Source organism: Anser anser, assembly GCF_964211835.1.
Source record: "Anser anser genome assembly, chromosome: 2".
Lineage (NCBI taxonomy): Eukaryota > Metazoa > Chordata > Aves > Anseriformes > Anatidae > Anser > Anser anser.
Window position 1 is genome coordinate 68,773,297 of NC_139721.1, and position 25,905 is coordinate 68,799,201.

General features: G+C 40.6%; 1 protein-coding gene across 10 annotated transcripts in view; it reads left to right on the forward strand.

Annotated features, from left to right (window-relative positions):
- The window catches only part of MOCOS (molybdenum cofactor sulfurase), a 229,696-nt gene that overhangs the window by 88,519 nt on the left and 115,272 nt on the right, over nucleotides 1-25,905 (forward strand). For all 10 annotated transcript variants that reach the window (XR_014580155.1, XM_083825294.1, XM_083825286.1 and 7 more), the window contains one exon: nucleotides 476-1,114. Coding sequence is in view for 9 of the 10 variants with exons in the window: in XM_083825294.1 (XP_083681420.1) it covers nucleotides 476-1,114 (639 nt within the window). In the remaining variant the exon portion in view is untranslated. The remainder of the gene's footprint in view (nucleotides 1-475; nucleotides 1,115-25,905) is intronic.

Genomic DNA, 25,905 nt, shown 5'->3' on the forward strand with positions numbered 1-25,905 from the left:
TATTTCAAGGTCGGTGTACATTTTAATCATATGCAGGCTTAATTCCAATCCCATTGAGGGACTGGACTGGCCACTCTGTTCACAGCCAAGCAGGATTGGCTCCTGTCCTTAAAAACTCAGCCACATTCACTGCAGCTTTGGAAAAAGTCTCCTGTGGGCAGAATTATTCTGGTTTCACTTGTTGAAGTTTATCTGGCAAAACCTGTGTACTTCTGTTTAAATTAGGTGTCAGAGTAGAAGAATTTAAACTGAGGAAATAGAGAATATGTCAGAATCATAGAACAGCTTGGGTTGGAGGGAACCTTCAAGATCATTTAGTTCCAAGTCCTGCCATGGGCAGGGATGCCACCCACTGGATCAGGTTGCCCAGGGCCCCATCCAGCATGGCCTTGAACACTTTCAAAGATGGGACACGTGGTAATAAACTAGAAATTTCTGAAAATAATAGGGTCTTTTCTTTTCTTTTCTTTTTCAGAATATTGCAACATTTTTGCACTACTTCTGAAGATTACACTGTCATTTTCACATCTGGATGCACAGCTGCACTTAAACTGGTAGCAGAAGCATTCCCGTGGATACCTGAAGGCACAAAGCAACCCAGTAGTCGATTTTGTTACCTAACTGACAGCCACACGTCAGTGGTGGGTATGAGGGGCATAGCTGCCTCAATGAATGTATTATCTGTTCCTGTAAAAGTAAAGGAATTGTTATCTGAGAAAAACTGGTTACCAGCTGAAGAACAAAACTGCACGACACCTCATCTTTTCTCTTATCCAGCTCAGAGCAATTTTTCTGGTACCAAATATCCCCTTTCATGGATACAGGACATAAAATCTGGAAAACTCTACCCCGTCAAAATACCAGGGAAGTGGTTTGTTCTTCTGGATGCAGCTTCGTATGTGAGCAGTTCTCCATTAGACTTGGGAGTTCACCAAGCTGACTTTATCCCTATCTCATTCTATAAAATCTTTGGATTTCCTACTGGTTTAGGAGCTTTATTGGTAAACAACCGGATTGCCCCCCTCTTGAGGAAAACCTATTTCGGAGGTGGAACTGCAGCTGCGTACCTCGCAGGAGCGGATTTTTACTTCCCAAAGAAATCCATGGCAGAAAGGTAAGTCTTTGTTTAAAAAAACAGGGTGTCTTTTTGTTGATACTGTTGGCTTTAGACAAATGTCTTAGTGTCGGTGCACGCACTCGGCTGATACCTGTGCTGCTTTATGCAGTTGAATAGGTGTTTCACATACGTTTTTCTTCATAGTATTCTTTTTCATATCTGAAAGATGTTATCTGAAATAACCAACTTCTTTCCCCTGTCTAGTTTGTCACAACCAGTAAAAATGTAAGGGTTCATCCGCTGACATAATGGTTATTCCACTCGTTATTTAATTTGTAGGTATGGTACCTCAATAGAACCCTAATTTGGTTTTGAAGCCGTGCATCTGGAGCAGCCAGGCCAAGGTTGATCACTCTCTTTAGTGACCCCTAATGAAAATGGAAAGTAAGGGCAGTATCTATAATGATCCACGGTGAAAGTGGAAAGAAAGGGCAGTATATTTCACTGGCAAGGTGGCATGCTTTACTCTCAGGAGAAGCTATATCAAAGCATCACACACAGTAAGATGAATTACCAAGGACATACATCTGTTGCACTCTTATTTCAGGACTGAGATTCTGGAGAAGCTGTGAAGCTCTCCCACAGAAGATAGAGGACACCTAATGGAGGTCAAACGTAAATACATAAGGAAATACAAGGCGATAGATAAACTTCCCCAGTCCCTTAATATACTGAAATACCTCTCAGTGATACTTGATCTCTCTCCCGCTCTCTCTCATGCCACCACCAGCTTACATAAATGCAGTGAAGGGGCTTCCTTCCTGTCCAAATCCAATACATCTGCACAAAGTGAAGACATGAGATCAACATTTAGTATTGAATGATAGTCCTTGGAAGTGGCTGGAGGTGTAAAGGGAAAATGATAAACACAGCCAGTCACGCCTAGCATTTGTTTATGGATGTGTATTCAGCAGCACAAGTTCTGCATGTCCCATGATGTAAACGTGTCCTTTCAGCGTATATGTAATAATGCCTAAAGGTGCTTCATGTGTGTGCAGCTCTCCTAGTTGTACACTTTAAGTGCTGCTTTAGGGGTTTTAGTTCTGGACTGGTAAATGCACTGGCTGGCTGCATTACAGAATCACAGAATCACAGAATTGAAGGGGTTGGAAGGCACCGCGAAAGATCATCGGGTCCAACCCCCCTGCCAAAGCGGGTTCCTTAGAGCTGGCTGCCCAGGTAGGTGTCCAGATGTGCCTTGAATGTCTCCAGAGAAGGAGACTCCACAAGCTCCCTAGGCACCCTGTTCCAGTACACTGTGACCCTCACCGCGAAGAAGTTCTAAATTACGCCATCCAAATAAGAACATCTAAATAACCAGCAGGTGCTGGGAGGTGTCTCAGTCTGGGGATGAGAAGGCTAAAGAGAGGGTGCTTGAAGATGCAGCCAGAGCCTCTGTGGCAGTGCCCAGAGCACAGCAGCAGACTGAGCAAAGAAGTGAGAGGGGCAGCAGTTCCTCTGGAGAAGCGAAAGGCTTCAGGTCTGCCAGGAAGGGAGTGCTGAGGTTCAGCGTTGAGGTCCCTTTGAGATGCTTCATGAGGAGCTCTTCCCGTGACTGGTCAAGAAGCAATAAAACGTTGAAACCACCACCACCACCTGGTAAAAATGCTCTCCTCTCCTATTTGGCACTTCGGGGACTGCGTGCGGGCTCGTCTCCCCTTCTGGTTGTTTGAGCCCTGCTGTGCCATCCCCCAGCCCTCATAAAGGAGTGGCATCTTGTCCTGGTTTTGGCTGGGATAGAGGTAATTTTCTTCACAGTGGCTAGTGTGGAGCTGTGTTTTGGATTTGGGGTGACAATATAGCTGATCCCACCCCGATGGTTTAGTTGTGGCAGAACAGCACATACCCAGAGCCAAGGGCTTTTCAGCTTCTCGTGCTGCCCTGCCAGCGAGGAGGCTGGGGGTGCAGCAGGAGCTGGGAGGGGACAGAGCCCGGACAGGTGACCCAGACTGGCCAAAGGGATATTCTGGACCATACGGCATCGTGCTGAGCAATAAATATGGGGGGAGTTGGCCAGGGAGGTGGGGCTGCTGCTTGGGGTCTGGCTGGGCGTTGGTCAGCAGGAGGCGAACAATGGCATTGGGCATCGCTTGCTTTGTACTTTTTTTTTTTTAATTATGAATTTTATTATTCTCCCTTCCCTTTCTGTCCTAGTAAACTGTCTTTATCTCAACCCTTGAGTTTTTATCTTCTTTTTTTTCCCCAATTCTCTCCCCTATCCCACTGTGGGGGGTGGAGGGCAGTGCAGTGAGTGAACAGCTCTGTGGGGTTTAGCTGCCTGCCTGCTTCCACCACGAAGCCTTCCGAACCAGTGCCTGCTTTTGGAGTTCCTGATTAGCGTAGTACCAACGTGTCTCTCAGCAGGGCACAATTCTTTGCCTTTCAACTTCTCTTGCAACTTTCCCCTCCTCTGGGCCAGCGCAACAGAGGGCGACTGTTGGAGGCCCCCAAGGTCCTTAGGGCCCGGAGGGGGGACGCCCTCAGGCTGAAGCTCCTTCCCATGGCAACACGGCCACGTTTGGCTACAGGTGTGGGCCACCATCACAATGGCCATCACAGCGGCCTGCTTATGTCACAGCAGCCACCACCACCGCGCCTTTCCTTCTGGGCCCTATAAATACAGGAGCCTCGCAGCCAGCCCACCACTTGCGAGGCTTCGAGGCTTTCAAGCTCCAAGGATGCTTGGAAGCAAGAGGAGCCAGAGCAGGAAGAGGGGTGGCTGCCCATCATTGAGTGCAGCAATGAGTAGACTGGTGGTGTTCTCAGGCCCAAGGAGGAGGCTGCGTCATAAGAAGCAAAAACGGAATAGGAGGAGGAAGATCAGCTCTCTCACAAGAGCGATGGCCAGCGTTCATGTGACCAGCGGAACGCAGAGAGCGGCTCTGAAGCCAGCAGGGAGCAGTGCGAGGCCCCAGCATCAAACAAATCAGACCGGGCCAACGAATGTCTGTTCTGGCAAGACAGCGATGGCCAGCGTCTGTGTGACCAGTGGAACGCAGAGCGCGGCTCTGAAGCCAGCAGCGACCAACGCAAGGCCCTGGCATGTCTTTTGGACAAAGAATGGTGTGGGACCACGGCCCGCCAATTGTCCTGCCAACAACCAGGGACACAGGCATGTCCATCTGCCAGCCAGCAGGGAGGAGCCCATGGAGGTGGATCCACCACGAGATGCGGAAGAACCCATGGAGGTGGATCCACCGCTGAGAGGACAAGCATGGAGCTACCCTGGAATGTCTTTGGTGTCCAGCGTCAGAGCCCGGCAAGAGCAATGCAGGAGTGCCCGGACAGCTCCCTACGCGCGGCGTAGCCTCCGCGCCCACCACTAACTTGGGCAGAACCACCGGACTGGATGTCTTGCAGGCTTGCCTGTAAGACATTGTGTAAATAAATAGTTCTTTTGATAACTGTTGAGGCTTGTGTGAGCTCTTGTTTCCCATCCCCTGTGCCACTTGAAGAAGTGGCATCTCTTCTTCATGGAGCCCTAAGGGAGAGGGGAGGAGGGGACCTGGCTGCTGTACTGGTGTCACAGGAGGAGTCCCTCAGAGGACCACCATGGGCTTGGGGAGGGGGGATGCTGGGAGGTGTCTCAGTCTGGGGACGAGAAGCCCAAACAGTGGGTGCTTGAAGATGCAGCCAGAGCCCCTGTAGCAGTGCCCAAAGCATAGCAGCAGGCTGAGCAAAGAAGTGAGAGGGGCAGCAGTTCCTCTGGAGAAGCGAAAGGCTTCAGGTCTGCCAGGAAGGGAGTGCTGAGGTTCAGCGTTGAGGTCCCTTTGAGATGCTTCATAAGGAGCTCTTCCCAAGACGGGGCAATAAACAAGGAAACAAGAACACCACCACCACCACCACCACCTGATAAAGTGCTCCCCTCTCCTATTTGGCACTTTGGGGACTGCGTGCGGGCTCGTCTCCCCTTCTGGTTGTTTGAGCCCTGCTGTGCCATCCCCCAACCCTCGTGAAGAAGTGGCAGCTTGTCCTAGTTTTGGCTGGGATAGAGGTAATTTTCTTCACAGTGGCTGGTGCAGTGCTGTGTTTTGGATTTGGGGTGACAGTATTGCTGATCCCACCCCGATGGTTTAGTTGTGGCAGGGTAGCGCATACCCAGAGCCAAGGGCTTTTTGGCTTCTAGTTGTGCCCTGCCAGCGAGGAGGCTGGGGGTGCAGCAGGAGCTGGGAGGGGACAGAGCCCGCACAGGTGACCCAGACTGGCCAAAGGGATATTCCAGACCATACGGCATCGCGCTGAGCAATAAATACGGGGGGAGTTGGCCAGGGAGGTGGGGCCGCTGCTTGGGGTCTGGCTGGGCGTCGGTCAGCAGGAGGTGAACAATGGCATTGGGCATCACTTGCTTTGTATTTTTTTTTCATTGTTAATATTATTCTCCCTTCCTTTTCTGGCCTATTAAACTGTCTGTATCTCGACCCACAAAATTTTACTTTTTTTACTCTCTCCCATCCCGCTGTTGGAGCTGGGTGGCAATGGATTGAGTGAACAGCTACTCAGTGCGTAGCTGCCTGCCCAGTTCTGCCCCAACACTGCTTTTTGTTTCCCAAGACTGGGCACAAAGAGTTGTTCTAATGAGAGTTCTGGCCAAGTTTGTTAAAAGCATTACGTTAGTTTAATATTGCTGGTCACAATGTTGATTTATTTTCTTTAGGCGCTGTTGTGTGTGTTTTCAGAGTGGTGTTACAGAATCCTTAGTTGCTGACTATGTTCCCTGTCATGCTGTTGATTGCTTCTGTGGGCTGGTTAACAGTTATCATTTTACTGTACTGTGCAATGCTGGCCTATGATACGATAGAATGACCAGTCGTGAGACCAATGCGGTGTTTGTATTCCGCATTACTGTCATCTCCGTACTTCAGGAACCATCTTTCCATTAATAACTACACTGCCTACCTTTTGTCCTCAGGGAGCCAATCAATAGGGGTGATAAGGGGGGGATACTGTCCCCCTCTCCTTCACCTTTCCTTTCTCCTTCATGTTCCTCTTTCACGCTTGCCACAACAGCCCTGGAGAATTTTGAATATCCTTTGGATGTTCAAACCTGCGTTTTCCTGTTGCTATACTTCCTGAATGTGTTTCAGGTTTCATTCATAGTTAAACAACTATTTAAGAAAACTACCCATGTATCTGCCCCAAGGCAGGATAGTTATGAGTAGCAGGGTGTGACGGAGGATATGGGCAAGTACCTGGGACAGTGGGCACCTCCAATATTTTGGAACTTCGCCCCTGGATAAGTGCAAAATCCTGGAAAAAAATAAAAATATTAAAACATAAAAAATGCCGTCACCTTTGCAGTTCCAGGGAGACACGAATCACTGCTGGGGCCTGGCCCATGCCTGCCAAGCCCTGTTTACCACCCCATTCAGCACCTTCTTTTATGCTTTTTTTATAGTTGTTTTTTTTTATACTTTTATACTTTATACTTTTATACTTTTATACTTTTTTTTTTTTTTTAATTAAAGGGGGAAAGGTATGTAGGAACCTTCAGGGAGCTCCGTCTCTGTTATCTTTTTCAAGAGTTTTCAGAGGTTGACTAATTACAAGTCTTTCGGGTATTTGCGGCGCCCACTGTTTTCAAGGCCCACTGTTTTCAAGGGCTCTTTTGTTACTGGATCAGAAGAAAGGCCTGCTTTAACCTTTTTCTACTACGGGGTTATAAACAAGGTAATTCATCCAATTTGATTTCTCAGGCTGGGTGCAGAGTGCCTAATCTTGGTATGAGAGAACCTGAATAATCAATCAAATCTGACACCTGGACCCAGATATGTGATGCTTGTTCCTGTTAGACTCCGAAGTGTCACTCAGTTTGACTCATACATTGATAAATATTTACTTTTGTCCTCATCTACTGCTTTGCTTTTTATTTGAAAAACTAATTTTTAAAGGTTCATGTTTAGAGCATTATTGATTCTGTCTATAGTCCCTTGTGAACTATGGAGAGTTAAAGTCCTGCCTACAAAGGCCTGAAGTTTTCAAAGATAGGTCAGGAATGAGGAAAACCCTTCCCTGAAAACATTAAAAACAACAGCATTGAAAATCTCAATCAGTGTTCTCCAGGCTATTTCATTTCACTTTTTTTTTTTCCATTCAGAGGTTATGAGTTTTTGCTTTGTTATGTTTTTAAAGTATGTTCTTAATATTAAATACACAGAGATAAAGGAATTAAGAACAGAACTACTACACTTCAGATGAAATACCAGGCCACCATGGCCAAAGCTACTGTTACCTTATTTATGGCCTTTTTTCCTTCCCAGAACTGTCAAAATTGTTATCTTTTGTCTTAATGGATACAGCTTTTGCTGGTGTTATTGGTACTTTATTTTGTTGGTTTTGCTAAATAAATTATTCTATCACAGACTTTCTTAGATTCCTTCAATGCCCTTAAATCACTTCCATATTTTCCCATTTCATGGCAGTAACCAGTCTTCCTATCTCAACTTTTAAAATCATGTTTATTGTATTTTCATCCTTGTATCAAACAGCTTGACAAATTATTATTATCATTCACAAATCTAGCCTCATTTCCCATGTTTTTTTTCTGCGCAGCATGAGATAATAAAATAATATGATTATATATAGCAAGAATTCAGTGATAAAATATTCATCATCTGCCCTATTTTTCTTTTGTATCTGGGAGTGCTATTCAGAAATCAGATCATTCTGGAATTTATGACTAAGTGAAAAGACACTGTTGTTTTGTCTGTAAATTGGATATCTGCACCGTAGTCAACCAGCATGTTAGCTGTTGTGTGTTTTTCATTCCCAAATGCATTTTCAACATCTTTGAAAATCCAGATGGCGTGACATTGTCCCTGACCAGTTCAAGTGGTTCTTGTCTCTGTTGTTTGGATGATTTGACAGCCACAGAGCACCACCCACACTTTTGTAGTCTATGCTGCAGTGTACTTAACCAGAGCAGCAGCAAAGGTTTCTTTTTTTCCTGATGCGGTTGGTTTTTGTTTGTGAACAATTAGAGACAATGCCCTGGGGCTGGATGGTGGTTGTGGAACAGCTCTAGAGTCCCTTGGTGAAAAGTTGGTCTTTCTGGTTGAAGTTTAGTTTTATTGCAAGTTTCTGTTTCTAAATCCCACCATAGAGGAGGCATTCATATGCCATTTTGTGGTCTAATACTCTAGGTGATTTTTTTTTTTTTCAGTAATGAAGTTTGCTTCATTGCCCAAAATCTCAACACAACCAGAATAAATTGAAAATTATAAATTGGTGAGACAAAAGTAATCCTTTGGGGATCACTTTTGTTCTTGATTCACCATGGTATGCACCTTAGATTGATGAATCCAGCATAAACTGCAAGTAGTGCCTTTGATAAATGCTTGTAGAGTTCAACCAAACATGTAAAAACATTTGTGAACTTGGATTAGGAACCAGCCAGCCAAAGAGAGAAGCAGCAATGTAGGTAACACTTTGGAGAGAAAATACAACTGTCAGTGACTTTCTGGCCCACCATCAGTCAGCCCCACCTCCTTTCAATTGTACACTCTTCAGATGTCTTTATATTTTCAACCTCTTGCCTTAAAAACCCCTGTCAGTTTTCAAGACAGCCTTTATTCTTGAACTTTTGGCTGAGCACCTGGTGACACATTTCTTTTTAGCTACACAGATGGAGAAGATTGGTGGTTAAGGTCTTCCAAAAACCCAAGTTCAATGCCTCTTTGCTTCCTGCAGAGGCTCAGACAGACACCTCCTGGAGTACAGTCGGTTGTAACCACCAGGCTCTTCCAGTGGAGATTTTGGAAGAAAATGAATCACTTGCCACTCTGCTTTTGAAGTGACCGTATTTTACAGAGTCCAGAGCCACAGAAGGTGGCGCTTTCCTGAGTAAGCTCTTCACTAAGTCCTCGGGAGAAATAAGACTTGAGTTGTGTTTTCATCCTCAGTGTTTCCTGGTGCACAGCCGGGAAATCCCATTCTGAAGTGGATCGTGTATAGGGCTCAGAGCTGTAAGTACTAGGAACAAGCAGAAAAGACAGGCATCGGCGTTGGACTCGATGATCCATGTGGGTCCCTTCCAACTCAGGATATTCTGTGTCTAATGTCTAAATGTTTGTGATTATTGCAGCGTGCAGTTACAGATGCCCAAGCTACTTTTATGCAAACCGGCTCAGGTCCTCAATGTATTGTAGCCACAGTGCCAGAGATGTCCATGCCAGGCAATTTACATGGCCTCTCAGGAAGATACTAAGTTTAGTCACACTGTAGTGTCTTTGTGCTAGGCTGCAATCTGCAGTAGGGGATGTATGAGTGGGAGATGTTGCTTTTGGGTGGGGGTATGGTAGATCTTGCATGCTTTTTAGCAATGTTCAGCAAAAAAATAATGATAAAAAACATAAATGCAAAGAAATTTAGACTGTACTTTGATCAAATACAGCACAAATCCTGCCTGAGCTAGGATTTGCAATCACTGCAGTGAGCAAGTTGTCGTGATACGGTTTCACCCCAGGGATTTCTTAGACTCAAATTTAGAATCGAACCTTTGCCCTAAGTCTTTGAGAAGCTTTATAAATTTGTAGAACCAGATATTGGGATTGTATAGCATTTTCTGGTGATAAATTTATTGTGTGGTGTTTTTCTTGTGCTTTGCAGATTTTACGTGTGTGATTGATTAACCTGTTTGATTTATGAGGAAAAACAGTGTTAACTTGTTCAGCATAAGAATCACTTTTTTTTTTCCATTACCATTTGTACTGTGTACTTGATATTAGCATGTAAAAGGGTGAGACTGGCTTTTTGACCCAGATGATATTTACAACATGCAAGTCCCGTTCAGATAATGTTAAGGCATTGATTTACTTCAAAATGGCGGAATTAAAGCTTTTGCTACCTCAGGCAGTTCTCGGGAGCAGGAATTGCTGTAAATACTCCACGGTATAGCGTGTAATTAGTATAATGCTCTTTGTTTGACTCCTGAAGTCTTAGAGACAAAAGCACAAGTTAAGGCAGATTTACTGAAGAGCTGTAACTAGTGTCAGGGGGTCAATTTAGATATTTAATGTTATTTTAACCTAGTTTTTACATGCTCCAAATCCTCTGGCATCTGTGTGTATGTTTTAAGTGTTTTTACAGTGATGCTGATATTGTTCCGAGTTGGTTACTGAGATTTTTTTCGTTCCTTTGGAGTCATTTGAATCTCAGTTTGCAGAGTGCAGCCTGAGATGGGCTAAAAGCACCGAGCTCAGGTGGGAGCACCCCCTGGCTGCGCGCCTGGCCCCACGTGGGACATGCAGCTACTCCTCTCCAGAAAGGATGAATCCTCCTCACATCCTCCTTCCTCCCCTCTCCCCCCCTTTCTTTTCCTGATTAACAATTTCAAAGTAGAATACCTGAAGGTTTCAGGAAAGAGTGGCATTTTAAAATACCTGTAATTCTTTGCTGACAGCATTTGCCAGCCTCCAGCCCTCTCCTCAATGCTCCACTTTTCAGCTATTGACTAAAATTTTTTGTCTGTCCCTTCCTACATCCCAGTGTAGTTAATATAAATTGAGCCATAACTTGCTAGAGTATGTTTAGGTTTATGTTAGTTTGCAAATTCCTACTGTTTATTTCCATGCTCAAAATATATGAAGTTTCCAGTACCAAGTCTCAGATGCCACCATGCTGGATATGTTCTCAAACCCAGAGGAGTGTGCCCCACTTCAGAAATCTTTCAGACTAAATGGTGAAAGCAGAGTAAAAGTGGTAAGGAAGTCATGAGTGTAGGGAATGGGGCCGTGACAAGAGGTTTAGTTTTTTCCATTTCATTAAAAAAAAAAAAAAAGGTGTTATGAGCGGGAAGAAAGGCAGGAGCTGTTATAAAAGTGAAAAAAAAAAAAAAAAAAAAGTAGAATGGAGATGCCAAAAAAGGAGGAATGTTTGAAACTATGTGTCTGCACAGGTGGCCACCCCAAGCCTTGGTGTGGTGAGGGAGGGTGGCAGCTGGGGAGGGGCATCTGCTCCTGGAGGCCCAGGGCCCATGGCAGGGTTCTCCCTCGGGCAGGGCTATGGAGCCGCCTAGTAAAGGGCTTTTCCTCATGAATCCATAGCACTGAGCAGGGGAGTTCTGGAAATATGGCCTTTCTGTTTTGGGAAGTAAATAAGTCTGACCTGAAGTATATTAGTGTGTACGGCTGCCATGCTGCTCGGGCACCCTGTGCTCCCCACCACAGAGACAGCCAGGAGTCCAGCATGGAGCTGGGGCTGGCAAGCTTTCCTGCTCACAGCTATGAAGATGAAGCCTAGTTCCTCATGTCCTGATAAAGCTGGATCCCTTATGGATCCCTTGCTTGCCAGGTATGGCAAGGAAGCTGGGACCATGTCAGGCCCTGGGCACCTCCCCAGGGACCCAAGGCCCTTGAGGGTCTTGTGGCTGCACACCTGGAACGATGGAAAGGAGCCCGGCAAGAACTGGTGCTGATTTTCCCTCAGCATAAACTCCTGCACTTCAAACCATCTCAGCTTCAACAATTTGTGTTTAAGTCCATCTCTAGACCAGAAACTCCTCTGAATAGTGACACACACTTCAGCTTGTGGTTTGTCAAATAGGTTTATGCTAATTGCAGGGCTTGTATTTGTGTGTTTATCTTTCTGGAAACAAAACTCAAAATACTCCCTTTATAGCTCATCTTATCTCTCTACAACCTGTGTGGGTTTTGGTTGTTTTCTTTCGGTGGGAAGGAGGCAAAGGGAGGTGAAGTGGCTAATAATTAAAAATGTTGGCCGAATGCAATCCAAATCGAATTCTTCCAAAATGGGATAGGGCTAGGTTGTTTCTTCTAAGGTTTTGTCCTCAATGCAAACAATCATTATACAGTGAATAAGCATTTTCCTCTAATAGAAACTGATACTAAGCTTATATTAGGAAATGCCTGATCAAAAATGAAGAAGCTTCTCTTCCACTGTAACCTACAAATGCACTGTAGTGTCACGAGTTGATGTTAACCATTCTTGCTTCCTTTCATTTGCTCTTTTCTGGAAGTAGGTGTTAAAAATCAGTGGTTTTCAGTATGTTGTGCAAGGACTCCTCAAGATCCATGAACCAATCATAAATTTTCCACTGAAGGAGACTGAAACATAGGTTCATATATACGTGGTGAAAACCATATATGTGAAGTTTTAAGACTGAGACATATGTTCATATATACATGTGAAAACCATATATATAAAGTTTCAAGAGATTCTCACCTTCACTGCCTTTTTTTTTCAGTTCAGTGTCTTCCTTCCATTATGAATTGTGCTTCTAAACTCTTTTTTGAAAATTGTTCTTGAAGATCAAACTTAGTCTTGTCAGTAGCATCAGAGACAAGTCTTGTCATTTAAGAGGATATATATCTTTGCAGTCTAAATAGAGTTGGAATACAAGAGAGTGAGCTGAAATGCCCATAAAGGATTGCCTGTTAATAGCAGAAGACTCAGAAAACAGTCTTAAATTTAATGACTCAAATTATGTGACTTCTTATGTGGTATCCATATTATTTTATATTTTATTTATAATTAAGCTACAGAGAGCTACCTTTTTATAAAGTTTAGTAGTCACTGACTTCCTAGTGCAGGAAAAGAGCTATATAAAGCCAGAGCAGCTGAAATGTTTAGATGAGCTCATTCAGGTTAGTATTTGAAGATTGCATAAGCAAGCATGTGGGTTTTTTTTTTTTTCATCTTCTTACTAGTCAAATGTATGCAAGAGTACATCTGGAAGTTGTGCTCTTGGGAACCCGTGAAAGAAACATCTACAGGATTCTCAAATAGATCTAATTCATAAGAAAAAGGAAAATATTGATGCTCTTGAGGAAAAAAAGGTTTTAGAGTTTTTCTTGATTTTCACGTCTAAACATTTACTGACACAGGAAATACTCAAATTTGATTAAACACTTGGCTGTCACATTTCAGTCTGTTAGTGTTCAATTAAAAAATTCAGAGGGATTCTCTAGCATTATTATAATCTACTTTTTCCACATCTAGGCATTTATATTATCAAATAGCATCTGCTATGGCTTAATAGCTGTGTCAGATGATTGTAATAGCTTTATTTTTGGTGAATTTTATGATAAAAAGTTTTAGAGTTACAGCTGGGAAGGTACTTACACTGAGTGGATTGTATCTCCTACTTCATCCTTTATGGCAGACATTTTGCAGTTATGTCTCCAGGTAGTAGTCTGAAATGGCTTTTTTTTTCTTTTTGGATTGCTGCTGATGCCAACAGTTTGTAAGTTCAACAATATAAATTGCACAGATTTTCTTCATAACATCCACTGCTAGGAAGTGGTTAGTACGAATCTAACTGTCCTTATCGCTCACTTTGGCCTAAATTAGAAGTGTCTTGATAGGTCTCAATGTATTCACTAATATAAGGCTAGTTTACATGAGGAAAAATGGCACTCTGTTTTTGTCAGTGACAGATTTAGCATGGTCTGTCTTTTTGAACAAAACAATAAATTACTGGGAACAGCAACCCAGTTAACCCATACTGTGGAAGCTTTTTTTTTTTTGCTTTTTTTTAGCTCTTCTGCTGTCATTATACAAATGAGTGCAGCTGCTTTTAAGTCCTCGTCAGTATTAAAGCAGGATATTGTTCATGTCAGATTATGTTTATGTCTTGTTTGTTGTATAGCTAAATTTTTCCTGTATTTTGTTGTAATGTGTTAGCTGAGATAGTGTCTCAAAATATAGATCCAGAGTCACCGTTAGCATTAGATTTTCTGTGTTTGTCTTGAGAAACAGAAGTTAAAAGGTAAAATAAACCTTAGATGAGCTTTTCTTAAATTCAACAAGGCGTGTATATGCATATAAAAATATAATCCTTCACTGTGGAATACCAATACGTGGACACTAAGTTATGTCTAATCATCTTTTACTGATAATGGTTTGGTAACCTTTTTATAGTGTCATCTTGACTACTCGGTTCTGGTTAAGTTCAAATCATATTCCTGGGTGACAGAAATCTTTCAAAATAAGGTTTTACACATCTGATGTTTACACAAGACTGCTCTTTCTCCTGAAGAAATAGATTTCATACTGATTTGAATGCCAGCATAATTTAGAAAGCACCAGTAACTCAGTGAGACATTAGCATTTTGGGTCCAGCAGCAGTCTGAATTAGAACTTGGTTTGTGTAAGATGGTAAGGATGCTGTACATTGTATATACAGCATATGTATTATATATTTGTCAACAAAAGAAAAAATAATTTATTTGTGGTTCTGTCTGTCTTGGATACTGCAAATTTGGGTTCAAAACAATCCCCTCATATTTATCCATTCACCATTATTTCTGAATTTGTTTCAGTATTGTTGGATTAGGTGGACATCCTGAAAGCACCTTGCTTTGCATTGGGTATAAAGGGTTTTATGAATGGCCTGGATGTTCCTGGAGGTTTGTAGATGTCACATAAAAAATCTGCCTTTTGAAAATACTCTTTGTCATCTGAGATCAGCCATTTGCTCACAGTTATTTTATTATATATTCATCTTAGTTTGTTCTCCATGTGTGGAAAATCTCATTCTGCAGAACCAAATTGGATAACAGAGTAGGAGTGTTGTTTGACAGTGATTCCTACCCTTAATCTCCTTAGCTAGACATCAGATTTTTGGATGCTGTTTTACTTTCTAGATTACATGCTGAAAACACATGGCTGTCTTTCTGAAGGTATTAAGTACACCACAAATAGTGGCATGTTTTAGTTCCTTTTAAAATTATTATCTGAACGTACGAGAACCTCTCTCAAGTTTGACATCTTGCTCCTTCCGAGAAGTGTTATTAAAAGCCATTGGTTGAAAGTTTGACTGCTGTTTCACTGAAATGCAAATATTTCATGGGAAAGCATCACTTTAGGTGATTTCCTAATGTAAAAAGCAGACATCTTTCAGTCAAAATGGATTATCTAGTTGAAACTTCCTAACTGTCCTTTAATTTAAATATAAGTTGTATTTTGGGTAAGTTTAATATATAGTCAAATTTTTACGGTTAGCATCAAAATTTTCTATATTTACTAATACTTTCATACTAAAGCTGCTGCAGTGTTTGCAAGGTCAAAGCATTTTCTCATTCCTGTATTACCATAGCTTTCAAGATTTCAAATTTCTGAGTTTTTCTGCCTGCTTTGTTACGGCCCTTTGCTGGCACAACACGTTTAGCCCTGGAGAGGTTGTACTCTGTTGTGCTAAAATCTTAGGAAGAGCATTTGCAGGCTTGTCAGAAATGTGATGCAATAAATGAGAATAGCATGAGCACAATGGGATGAGAGTGACAAAACTGCTGTGTAGGGGCCTCATGGCCCAATTCATCTCCTGTTGGACTCAACAGGAGACCTCTGATTACATTCCATATGCCAAATTTAATTCCTTTTAATCATTTAAAGCGATTTAAAAATACATGAATTCTCATCGATTCTCTATCTAGACATTTCTAGTTGATTTTGCTAGACAGATTGCTACAGAATTGAGGATGAGCAGGAAAACTGCCCCCCTCATTGTTCATAAGAATTACGCTCCTGGCATTTAATGAATGTGATGATTAAATTAGATCAACAAAAAGAAGCAGGAACATGCCCTTTGGCTGACACTTTCTGAAGAATTAGGGTTTTGATGTATGTGAATGTATATAAGGAGGCACATAAGCAAGGAATCATGGCTGATTTACCAGTAGACAGATAACTAAGGAAATATTCCTGCCTGCAAGCTTTGACGGCCTGGAAATATAAATTCTAGATGTAACAACTCCTTGCAGCAGTAACTCTTCCCGCTCTCTGTTACTGAGCTTTACAATGAGCTTTGCACACGCAGATGCAAGGTGCAGTTTTAAATCTTAGTGAGGATTAAATGTGATGTGGCTAACTTTCAGCCAGACCTTTATAAAGGACTCGGCCTGCAAAACGTGCTAAGTAATAGAATATAATGATGCCAATTTTATCTTAATAACATGATTGTATTACCAAGAAGGTTTAGCACCTTCATGATTTTCTTGTTTGTATTCTTTAAACTGTGTTGCTTATGTAAGTTCACAACAGAGCACAGGGAAACATTATTAATGGAACTGATGTAAAACTTGAACTGCACCAAAGAAGACATTTGTATGTGTTCAGCTGCTGTACAAAATGTGAATCAAACTGTGTGCTATGCAGCTCTTATTAAAAGAGAATGGTCTTCTAAATGGTTAGTGTGCCAATTTGTAGCAGACATCCTAAATATTTACTGTAAATCCTTCTATCACAGAATAAAGTATCTGAAGCTAGTGTCCATGGTATGAGCACATCCGCAGTTTACATTTATATGAAATACGTATAGGAATTTAAATATAAGATATATTAGTTTCGTGTTCTCTAAACGTTTCTCTAATACATGCATGCTATTAACAATGCCACCAAATCCTGGGTGTGATAGTGTACACACCTGAGTGGATGTTCTGCTTCTTAAGATTAACTATTTGAAGTTTCCAGGAATTCAGGCTATTCAACAAATCAACTTTATACTATAACTGCGTTTAAAATATAGCAAATATGGGTTTTATTTCAGATCTCCATGTGCAGGAAAATGTAAATTAACACATGCTTCTGTCATGCAGGGAGTACTGATTAAGTTCACACTTAATCTCCCTTCCTGCCTGATGAACACAAATGCTTGGCAATCAGAACTGTGAGTCAAAGATAAAGGAAGATTTCTTATCCTAGTCTGGTTTATTTAAATTATGAGCTGAAGGGGGGAAGAGATCATTTTGTAGTTAATGAAGCAGTTTTAACAGCCAACGAGATCTACCTTCAGCTATTTAAATGGCTTCAGGAATGTTAAAAATTTATATGATCGTAAGAATTCTCAGCAGAACATCTTCTTTAAGTAAACTTTTCTTATCTCTGCTGCTTTCTCCAATTAAAGATTAATAATCCATTAATTTAAGATTTCTGAAACTTTTTTTTCTCAGGTATGCAAGGAACTTAACAAGGAATGCCCAGACATAAGTTAAATACCTTGTGGGGTTCATTCGGATACTTTTTAATCTGTAGTGACATGTTGAAAAGGTGTGAAAACACTTGACAAGTCTGTCAAATTTGCTTTGTGTGGGTGTCCTGAAGGGGGAGGAGGAAGAGTAGTATTCTCTCACTGTATTTATGTCCACAAATGATACTGTCAATGCATTTCTAAGGTGCAGATGATGTGTACAAAAAGGAAAACCATATACACACAACCAGGAACAAGTGTAGGTCACTAGTGAGCTTTTTCGTGGAATTACCGACCAAACAATAAACCACAAGTATGGATGCAACATGTTGCATGATGAGTATTTTTTCCCTTAATCTGTCTTTCTTCCTTGGCACCTTCTTAAAATAGCAGTCTGTAGTTAAGATCCGAAGTAACAGGGACATTGGACCCCATGCTTGGCGATAGACCGATTTTTTGATTCTGCGTGAATGAGCCACCACCGCCGTGTCAGCGTCTCTGCAGACTTCACTCTACAGAAAATAAAAGTAGAAGCTGCTCCGCCTCTTCACCTCTTTTTTGGACTGTACTGAGGTGCGTATTGATTCCAGTTACAGACTAAGTTTAGAAAGCACTGGAAGGACTCGATGGTACAGAAAGCATCAGCATATCAACCCAGTAAACTTGTACTGGCATGGCTGTTTTAGGGCTACTTGTAATTCAAAAAGTCTTTGAGCAGTACTGTCCTTAGAATAAATAATGTGAACCTTACCTCTTTCTGTAGTAATAGCTGATTGATCACTTCGTTTCACATTGATAAATTACCAGTCACACACTGCTTTTTCAGAGTGTTAATAGGAGAATATTATTTACACTCTTCTCATGCCAGTTCAGTTTCCATTGAAAACCTAAATACATGACAAGATCTCTAATTCAAAGTTATCATTTAGGAAGGAGGCCAAAACACAGACACTGAACCCACCTGCTTTCTTTTTACAAGCCTGAGGAGTGACAGTTTTAAGCCTGCTCCTATGGTCCAGGTTGTGCCTGGCGCTGTAACCCCAGGTGTTTGGCCAAACTCTTTCCCCTGGGACTCAGAAGACGGTGGAGCTGTTGTAGTCACAACAGGCTGAAAATACAGGTGAGGCAAGGCTCATCAGCTGCAGTAACCTAATTTACTGGTCTGACTGCTACAGCTGGGAAATCTACCTCTCTTCATAGAACTTGCATTACAAGGTTTAGACACCATTAAATCAGGCAGCTTTGGCTGGTTCTCCCCTGAAAATAAATAAACAGCCAGACACTGCCTTCTGCTTCTTGTCCACTTCTCCTTAAGCTGAAAACAGAATTCTAACAAAGTGTATTTTCTAGGGAATAGCCTTATGGTAGCGATGAAATTCAGTTCTTCAATTTAAAACAAAGCGTAGTATAACTTCATTTGCACTGGAACATATACTTATCAATTACAACAGAGACTTTGTGGCTTCATATACCACAGTGATTTGACATCCCATGGTGAAATAATTACTATATGCATTACAAATCTCCAGGAAAAAAAGAAAGCAATGACAGTACCATTTGTCTGATTTCCATAGGGGAAAATATCTTTGGCATCTGTTTCAGTTTGCAGGAAAAAAAAAAAGGAAAAAATAAAGAGACTCCTGACAATCGTTGTGTGACATTAAGCTAAACTGAGCAGGAGGAAAGTAAGATGTACATATATATAATGTGTATATATATGTGTATATATATGTGTATATGTACGTATATATATGTATAATGTACCTTTGAATGAACTGTAATCCTAAAAGCAAATAGGAAAAAGGACGTACAGTCAGCAGTATCATTTTTAAAATGATTTTTTTTTATTTTTGTATACCCAGTGTAAGTGAACAGTGTCTAGATTAATGATTGATTTTTAGATAGCATCTTGCACTCAAAGCTGAACTTGATTCTGCGACCTCAGGCAACTAAAATTCAGTGAGGCGTTGTGTCTGTTGTGTTTTCTCTATTTGTTTAATAATGTACCTACCTAGACAGACACAAATTGGTTTGGAGGCTCAGGTCCCTGCTGGGTCTTCTTCGAGTCTCTGGTCCAATCCAAGAAGACACTGTTACCTTGTACTATTTCCAGCATTGTATTGTAGTGTTTTTATTTCAATTAATTCCCTGATTGCAGGGAAAATACAGTCAATGAAGTGATAAAACCTTGAATCCTTTTCACCCTGGCAATTTGATTACCGTTTAAAATGAGAATTTCTTTATGACTGAAAAGTTCAAAGTTTGTCTTTTCCCTTTTAGCCTTGCCTTATAGCAGCATCCTAAGAGAATAAGACCTTCTTGGCATATATGAGATGCATCAATAATAATCCTGTTTGCAGAAACCCTGCATTGGTAGAAAATGTTGACATTCAGACTAAATACTAGTGACAGTTTTGGGGGCCTTTCTTTAAATTACGATTTTATGATCTTCTTTGTAAGATTATCCCAGTGAAATGTTGACTCATTTTTCTGTTTTCTCTCCATTGTTTTTTTTGGTTTTGTTTTACAATCCCCTGATTATACTTGACTCTTAAGAAAAGCTTTAGAGAATGCCGTGTATTTGCAGTGTGAATTACGATTGTGCCAGTGTGCATAACAATTACATTATAAATATTTCCTCAGCCATTTGATAAAGGCTCAAATTAAGAAAAATAATTACCAGTCCAATTACAATTATATATAATTACGCTATATTCAATTTAGTTTATCTCTAACCTCCTCTTGCCACAATGTGTTCATTATTGAAGAACGAGATTTTAGCTCACTATGTTGGAAGTAAACATGGATTTTTCTGTTCTTTATGACATTTTTTGCTTAAATAAAGACAATTATATCAGCATGTTTTCACACCAGAAAATAATGCAGTTTAGCTTGTTCGACTTCAAAACCAGCTTCCCAGATGAAGACGTTTTACCCAGTGTGAAGTTTATGTTCTGTTGGGCTAGAGAGACTGTTTGTTCCTAACAGTGCTACTTCCTTAACTATAAATTACCTATGCCGAGGCAAGCATAGTTAATTTGTCCTTACACAATAAGAGAAATATATGGCTGCTAGATTTTTTTTTCTGACCCAGGAATTGGCTAAAGACAGCAGATGCTTTTCCAGGTATGCACAAAGTCTTCCACAGTGCTGTGTCCGGATCCAGTGTCTCCAGGAGGGATCGATGCAAAAACTTGGCCCTTATTTAGCATAAATATTAGCCATCAGCTAATCAGTATGTATCAAAACATCCCAAGAGTTACACCAGCTAGAATATGCTAGTTTGCTTACAGCAAGGATAAATGTAGATACATTTCATTCATTCTCATTCATGAGAATACTTGGTATTCTCAAGAACTGCATCTGTGCTGTCTTACTTCAGAAGGATTCATCGACTCTTTATAATGAGAAAAGGAGAACAAGTGATATAGTAAAGAAAGGGCTGTTTATTTTGCATCTGACAAATTAAGAAGGTTTCTGTGGTGCTCCATCGCTGCTACTCATGAAGAGCTCAACTGATGCTAACAAGAGCATGTTATCTGGTCACATACCTCTCAAACATTGCACAGTTTTGCTGACCAATAGAGGCTAGGTACAGTACAGTCTAGACGGTGATATTGCTTTTTTTAACAGATTTTATTCTGTATCTTCTTTATGTTGGCTTCAAATAGTCCCTTGGTTCTTTAAAGCAATCCTCACGTGTTAAAAAGTCATGTTAATTGTGCTTTTCAGAGACTCTGAGACTAAATATTTTCTCTTTCTCTACTTGCTTTAGGGAATTCTTGTCCTATTCCAGATAAAATCCTGCTGTTAGACAATCTATCTGTTCGGCTTTGTGTATTAGATGTATGCAATATTGATTATTTGCAGTTCTTTGTTTAGTACACAGTCTGCCAGTGTACTTTGACTCCACAAACGTGTAATAGCCTATGACTAAAGGAAACACCTAGGATTTGAGAGATCTGGATCATCTTTCCTCTTCAAGTTCTATAAACTTTGTATTTGTTTGAACGTAGGATAAGTGTCTTTGCTGCTTAACACAATTTCTGAAAGTGGCTGTGGATTTTATTTCCCCAGCCGGTGTTAAATTTTGAAAGCCAACATTGCCATTATTTGGCAGAAGAGTAGTGCTATTCCCAGCACCTGGAAACAAAACCTGTAATATTTCAGAATGGGAACCCCAGCGCTTTTCTTTTCAGCTCCAGTTCACCTTCACTGAACGGCAGAGCAGTATTTATTCTCCTAATGTGGGCATTGCAAGAAGGTCAGTAAGAGCTGTACTAAAGGGGCTCACTCTAAAGTATCTTCACTCTCCATGCCTGGGCCCAAGTGCTTCTTGAGGGTCAAGTTTTGCCAGCATCCCTGTGGCTTATCAATATCTATCACAGTGGATAATCAATATTGTCTTCCGTCCATTCACTCATTTGCATTTGTTATTATGGTGACATAAAGTGGTAAAAAATGCTGATTCTTTTTGCACAGTGTAAAATTTTCCAGGCTTTTTGTGATGATGGATGTGCCAATATCGGATGATGTACGTCTTGAAAATCTTCCACTTACCTCACTAATGTGTTCTGTTTTTCTCAAAGGAGCCTTTGAAATGGTTTCAGTGAGTTTGAGCACCAGAATTTCAATTGATGATATGATAGCTAATTGAACAAAAACATTAGTCAAGTTCTATTAAACATGTTATCTGCAGGACTGAATTCCAATAACAAATGTAGCTTTAAAAATTTTAGTAAATGCAAAACTGCATTAGGCGGAATGTTATATTCTTTCTCAAAAAAATATGCAATGTTAGACACAAAATACCCTTGAAAGAGCTATTTTGCTTGGCTAAGGAAGAACCTTAGAAAGCAGAGAATGTGCTTGTTATGAAAACACAGGTGATCAATTATTTTTAAAAGGTATAACTCAAAACGAATTGTGGGTAGGTTAGTAAGATATATTTTTATAGGCTTGTACTAAAGTAATGATGTTTAAGAATTGTTTCTACAAGAATGGCAGAACTCTCTGGAAGATTACGTGTGGTTTGTGTCTCCGTTGAGCTGTAAACACTTAAAGTATTTGGTTTGTTTTCAGAAGAACTTGTGGAGAACTGTGATCTATAATCAGAGGACAGAATTGAGTTCCTAAAGCGTATTTGAGTTTTGGAGGATGGAATTACAACACATTAGTGAACTGTAAATGCCATGTGATATGTGCACAGAGTACAACTGCATAGTGAGAACTTAAAGCAAAATAATTCTGTTGTGCAGTTTTGACTTTAAATATGAATTTTCAGCATGTCACAGCTTGAAGACAGCATCCTGAAATGAACTGATTTTCTCTGCTTGTACGAGTTCACCTGAACTCAGCCTTGCATCTTGACTATACCTAGCATTAAAACATCTTAATTCTAACCTAACTACAAAAATAATGAACTTATTCTTTGATGTTTCCTTCTGTGCCTGCAAATTTCCTGATAAAGACGTGCAGCAATCAGTTATTTTTGTTTAGTTGGCATAAGCAACACGTGGAAAACCACGGCTTTCCACTCAAACCTGAGTTGACCGGAAGCGCTGGGCCAGGCTGGAACAGGGCTCGTTAGGGCAAACCTGCACGTCCATGGCAGAATGCAGCCCACGTCCCGCTACGGGGCTCACAGGCATACACACAAATGCTCAACGGACCCCATGAGAGGGGAAAATCTCTTAGAGCTAGGTCTGAGGTGAAGGAAAATGAATTTGGAGAGTACAAAGAGAAAAACAACAAAACAGGACAACAAAGACTTACCTTAAAATACCCCGAGCAGTCTATAGCATCCAAAGTTAATACTTTCTTTTTTTTCCCCCAAGATCTTAGTTTTCCATCTTTTGTGTATATGTACACTTTTAAAAGGAAAATATCTGTTCAGAAATTATAACAGAAAGAACAAAGACCCTTTCCCCCCCCGCCCCCAGATGGTTAAGCTGTCCTATTAATATAAGTTTTTAATTTTATCCTTTGGATTTCTCATTAGCTTTACAATATGTCTAGATCATTTAATTATTATATTTCAGCTTGTAGATGACATAAGATTTAAGAGCTTTTGCTGGGCTCTAGCAACTTGTCACTACATTTTGCCTGAAGCAGCTTTTGTATAAAATAATCTTCCCGTAGTTAGCATTCAGGATACTCTGCAGAGCATCTTAAGAAGACTTAGACGCTAAATAACTGTCACATAGCAAGTCTTAGTATTATTGCACTAAATTACATTGCAAGCAGTGTGATAAACAACATCATAATACTCTGACACATTCATCATTAATTATAACTGAAATCTAATCTCAACTGGATTTTTTTCAGTAATTATATCCAGTAAGGCAAACATTTACATATATGGGGAAGGGAGGGTGGAGGAAAGAAGTCTTCCAAAAGCATGGCTGATATATCAAAATACTGAATGGCCTGACATGTCTTATTAGCTTTTATACAGGGTTTTCTACATATGCTAAGAGATTTAAGTATCTGAAATACATTTGGAATTAATTCTGTGAATAATTGTTTTGAAGAAAAAATTTTGCAATGACCTACTGGTTGTATCATTTCAAGGTGGCGTGCTGGGCTTTTGTATGAAATCACAGATTTCTGCTCTCTGACATAAAAGACTATTATTGAATTAAATTTAAAATCATAGATTCCTCTGTTTACCAAAATACCGGATAGCTGGTGGTTTAGACTTTATACTTCATACAGACATCTTATATGCTTCCTGTATTTCCCTATAGCCTGTATACCATGTTTGTGAATGGCAACTCCGTGTGCCTTTTCTTTCCAAATTCATACTTGTTTTCTACTGGGACACTTTATACTGTGAAGGAGTTCCCATTTTGACAGTGCAAACTATTTTCCTTTCATATGGGGAAATTGGAGCGCCAGGCAGCTGGTGTGGGCTGGCTGTGCTGTGTGCTGATTTACCATCGCACGACAATAGGACACCCTGGTGCCCCTTCGGCCCAGTCAGGGCCTACGTCAACAGAATCACAGAATCATCTAGGTTGGAAGAGACCTCCAAGATCACCGAGTCCAACCTCTGACCTAACACTACTCAATGGATAGGAATTTTTTACTTTTTTTTTTTCTACTTTGCCATCATTCTAAGACTGTTTTTGCAAAGTACTTCATTACTTGTATAGTACTAAGTGTGATTATACTGTCCTCTGTATGTCATGAATTCCCTGCATGCAGAGTTACGTCCTCTCTGCCATATTTAGTTCTCTCCAGTGATTAGCAAGTCTAGAGACACTTATATTTGGAATAAACTCAGGTTGGTCTTTTATGGGACATTTCTTCTCACATCATATCAGAGATCCTATCATTTTACAGACTGCAGTCACCTGGCTGCATGTCCTTATGCCTATACCTGAAACAACCAAGTAGTGGCAGAGCAACTGTTTTCATTTCAGCCCTGGTTAGTCTTAGGCTGGTAAATAAACCAAGAGAAACTGCTCTAGTGGGCTTTTTATAGACAACATACTTCTTTGCCATACTTCGACAGTTCTGTGGAACTTTCGTGCTGCCATTTTGTCTTGGACTTGCTGTTAAGCTCTCCATAGCATATACAAAACCTCAAAATATTTCCAACCAGGAGATGTATTGGAGGATTACAGAATCACTGAGAGTTGAATTATGAAAGTGCTTTTATTGACAAGAGAGAATAGATGACATACTCTATTGGTACATGTTGAGTTTTTCAAATGACTATTTTGCATTACAATGTCACTGTGCAATTTTCTTTCTTGACAGTTCTTTTCTGTCTGATATGATTGAGGCAGAAAGAATTTTTGCACTTTTACATGAAAAAAAAAATCATGGAGGTGGGTGTTTTCATTTTTATTGTTAACATCATTTCATAAAATCATACAGCTGTTGAGATCACCTTTTACTTCCAGGACGATTAATCTAAATAAAATTATCTTTTGTTCCTCACCACCCTCGCCTCATTACTAGAAGCATATGGAACTAGTCAATAAATCATACCATCAGGCTGGTAGAACATACATCCAAATTTCTAGGAAAAAAAAAATCTGTTAGTAAGTGAATGTTTTCTGCTCATGTCTCAGTAGCCAAGGGCTCTATACAAGCAATGTTGCCCGAGACACTGCCACCTTAATCAGTAGTCAACTGGAACAGACTTGGACAGAGGAATACCATCAAGAGGAATGACTCCAAGGTTTTCAGATGTTCCCAAAGTTACAAGCTTCTGTATTTACGTAATTTCGTGTGCACTTTAGTAAAGTGAGAGGAGTTGCTATTTCGGTATTGCCATTTATTGGATTCTTAGGAGGGGCAAGAACCTTTTGAGTCATGTAACCAACCTGTTTGCTGACAAAGACGCCTAGACTGTGTGATCCCTTCTGTGTACTGAGCCTGTATGCAACATCAGGGAGAGACCTTTGGCACAGGGGCAGGAGGGCATGTTGTTTTTGTTTGCTTCGGGCTACTCCTGTTGGGAGACTGTTTTATAATCTCATTTTGGACACAAAATTTTTAATTTGCAGTATTAGGCTTTTGCAGTCTGTATTGTGCTGTGGTCAGTCTGGTCATTTGCATTTTATCCTCTAGCTTAAATAGCTCTTTTTCCTCCTTGGTTATTACTAACCTGTTTTATTTTTGACATACCAAGAGCAATTCTGCTTAGCTTTGAGATTCCATACTAAATGAACTGAACACTTTTTATAAGACGGGATGTCCTTTTTTCTGAAAATCATACAAAGTATGCCACAGAAAGTCATATCAAAGCTTCAGTAATGGTGCTAGTATTTTTCTATCTGTAAATCCCGGAGTGTTTTCTTGACTGTCATGCTGGCCGATAGCTGATCTGATCAATTATTAGGTCTGTTGT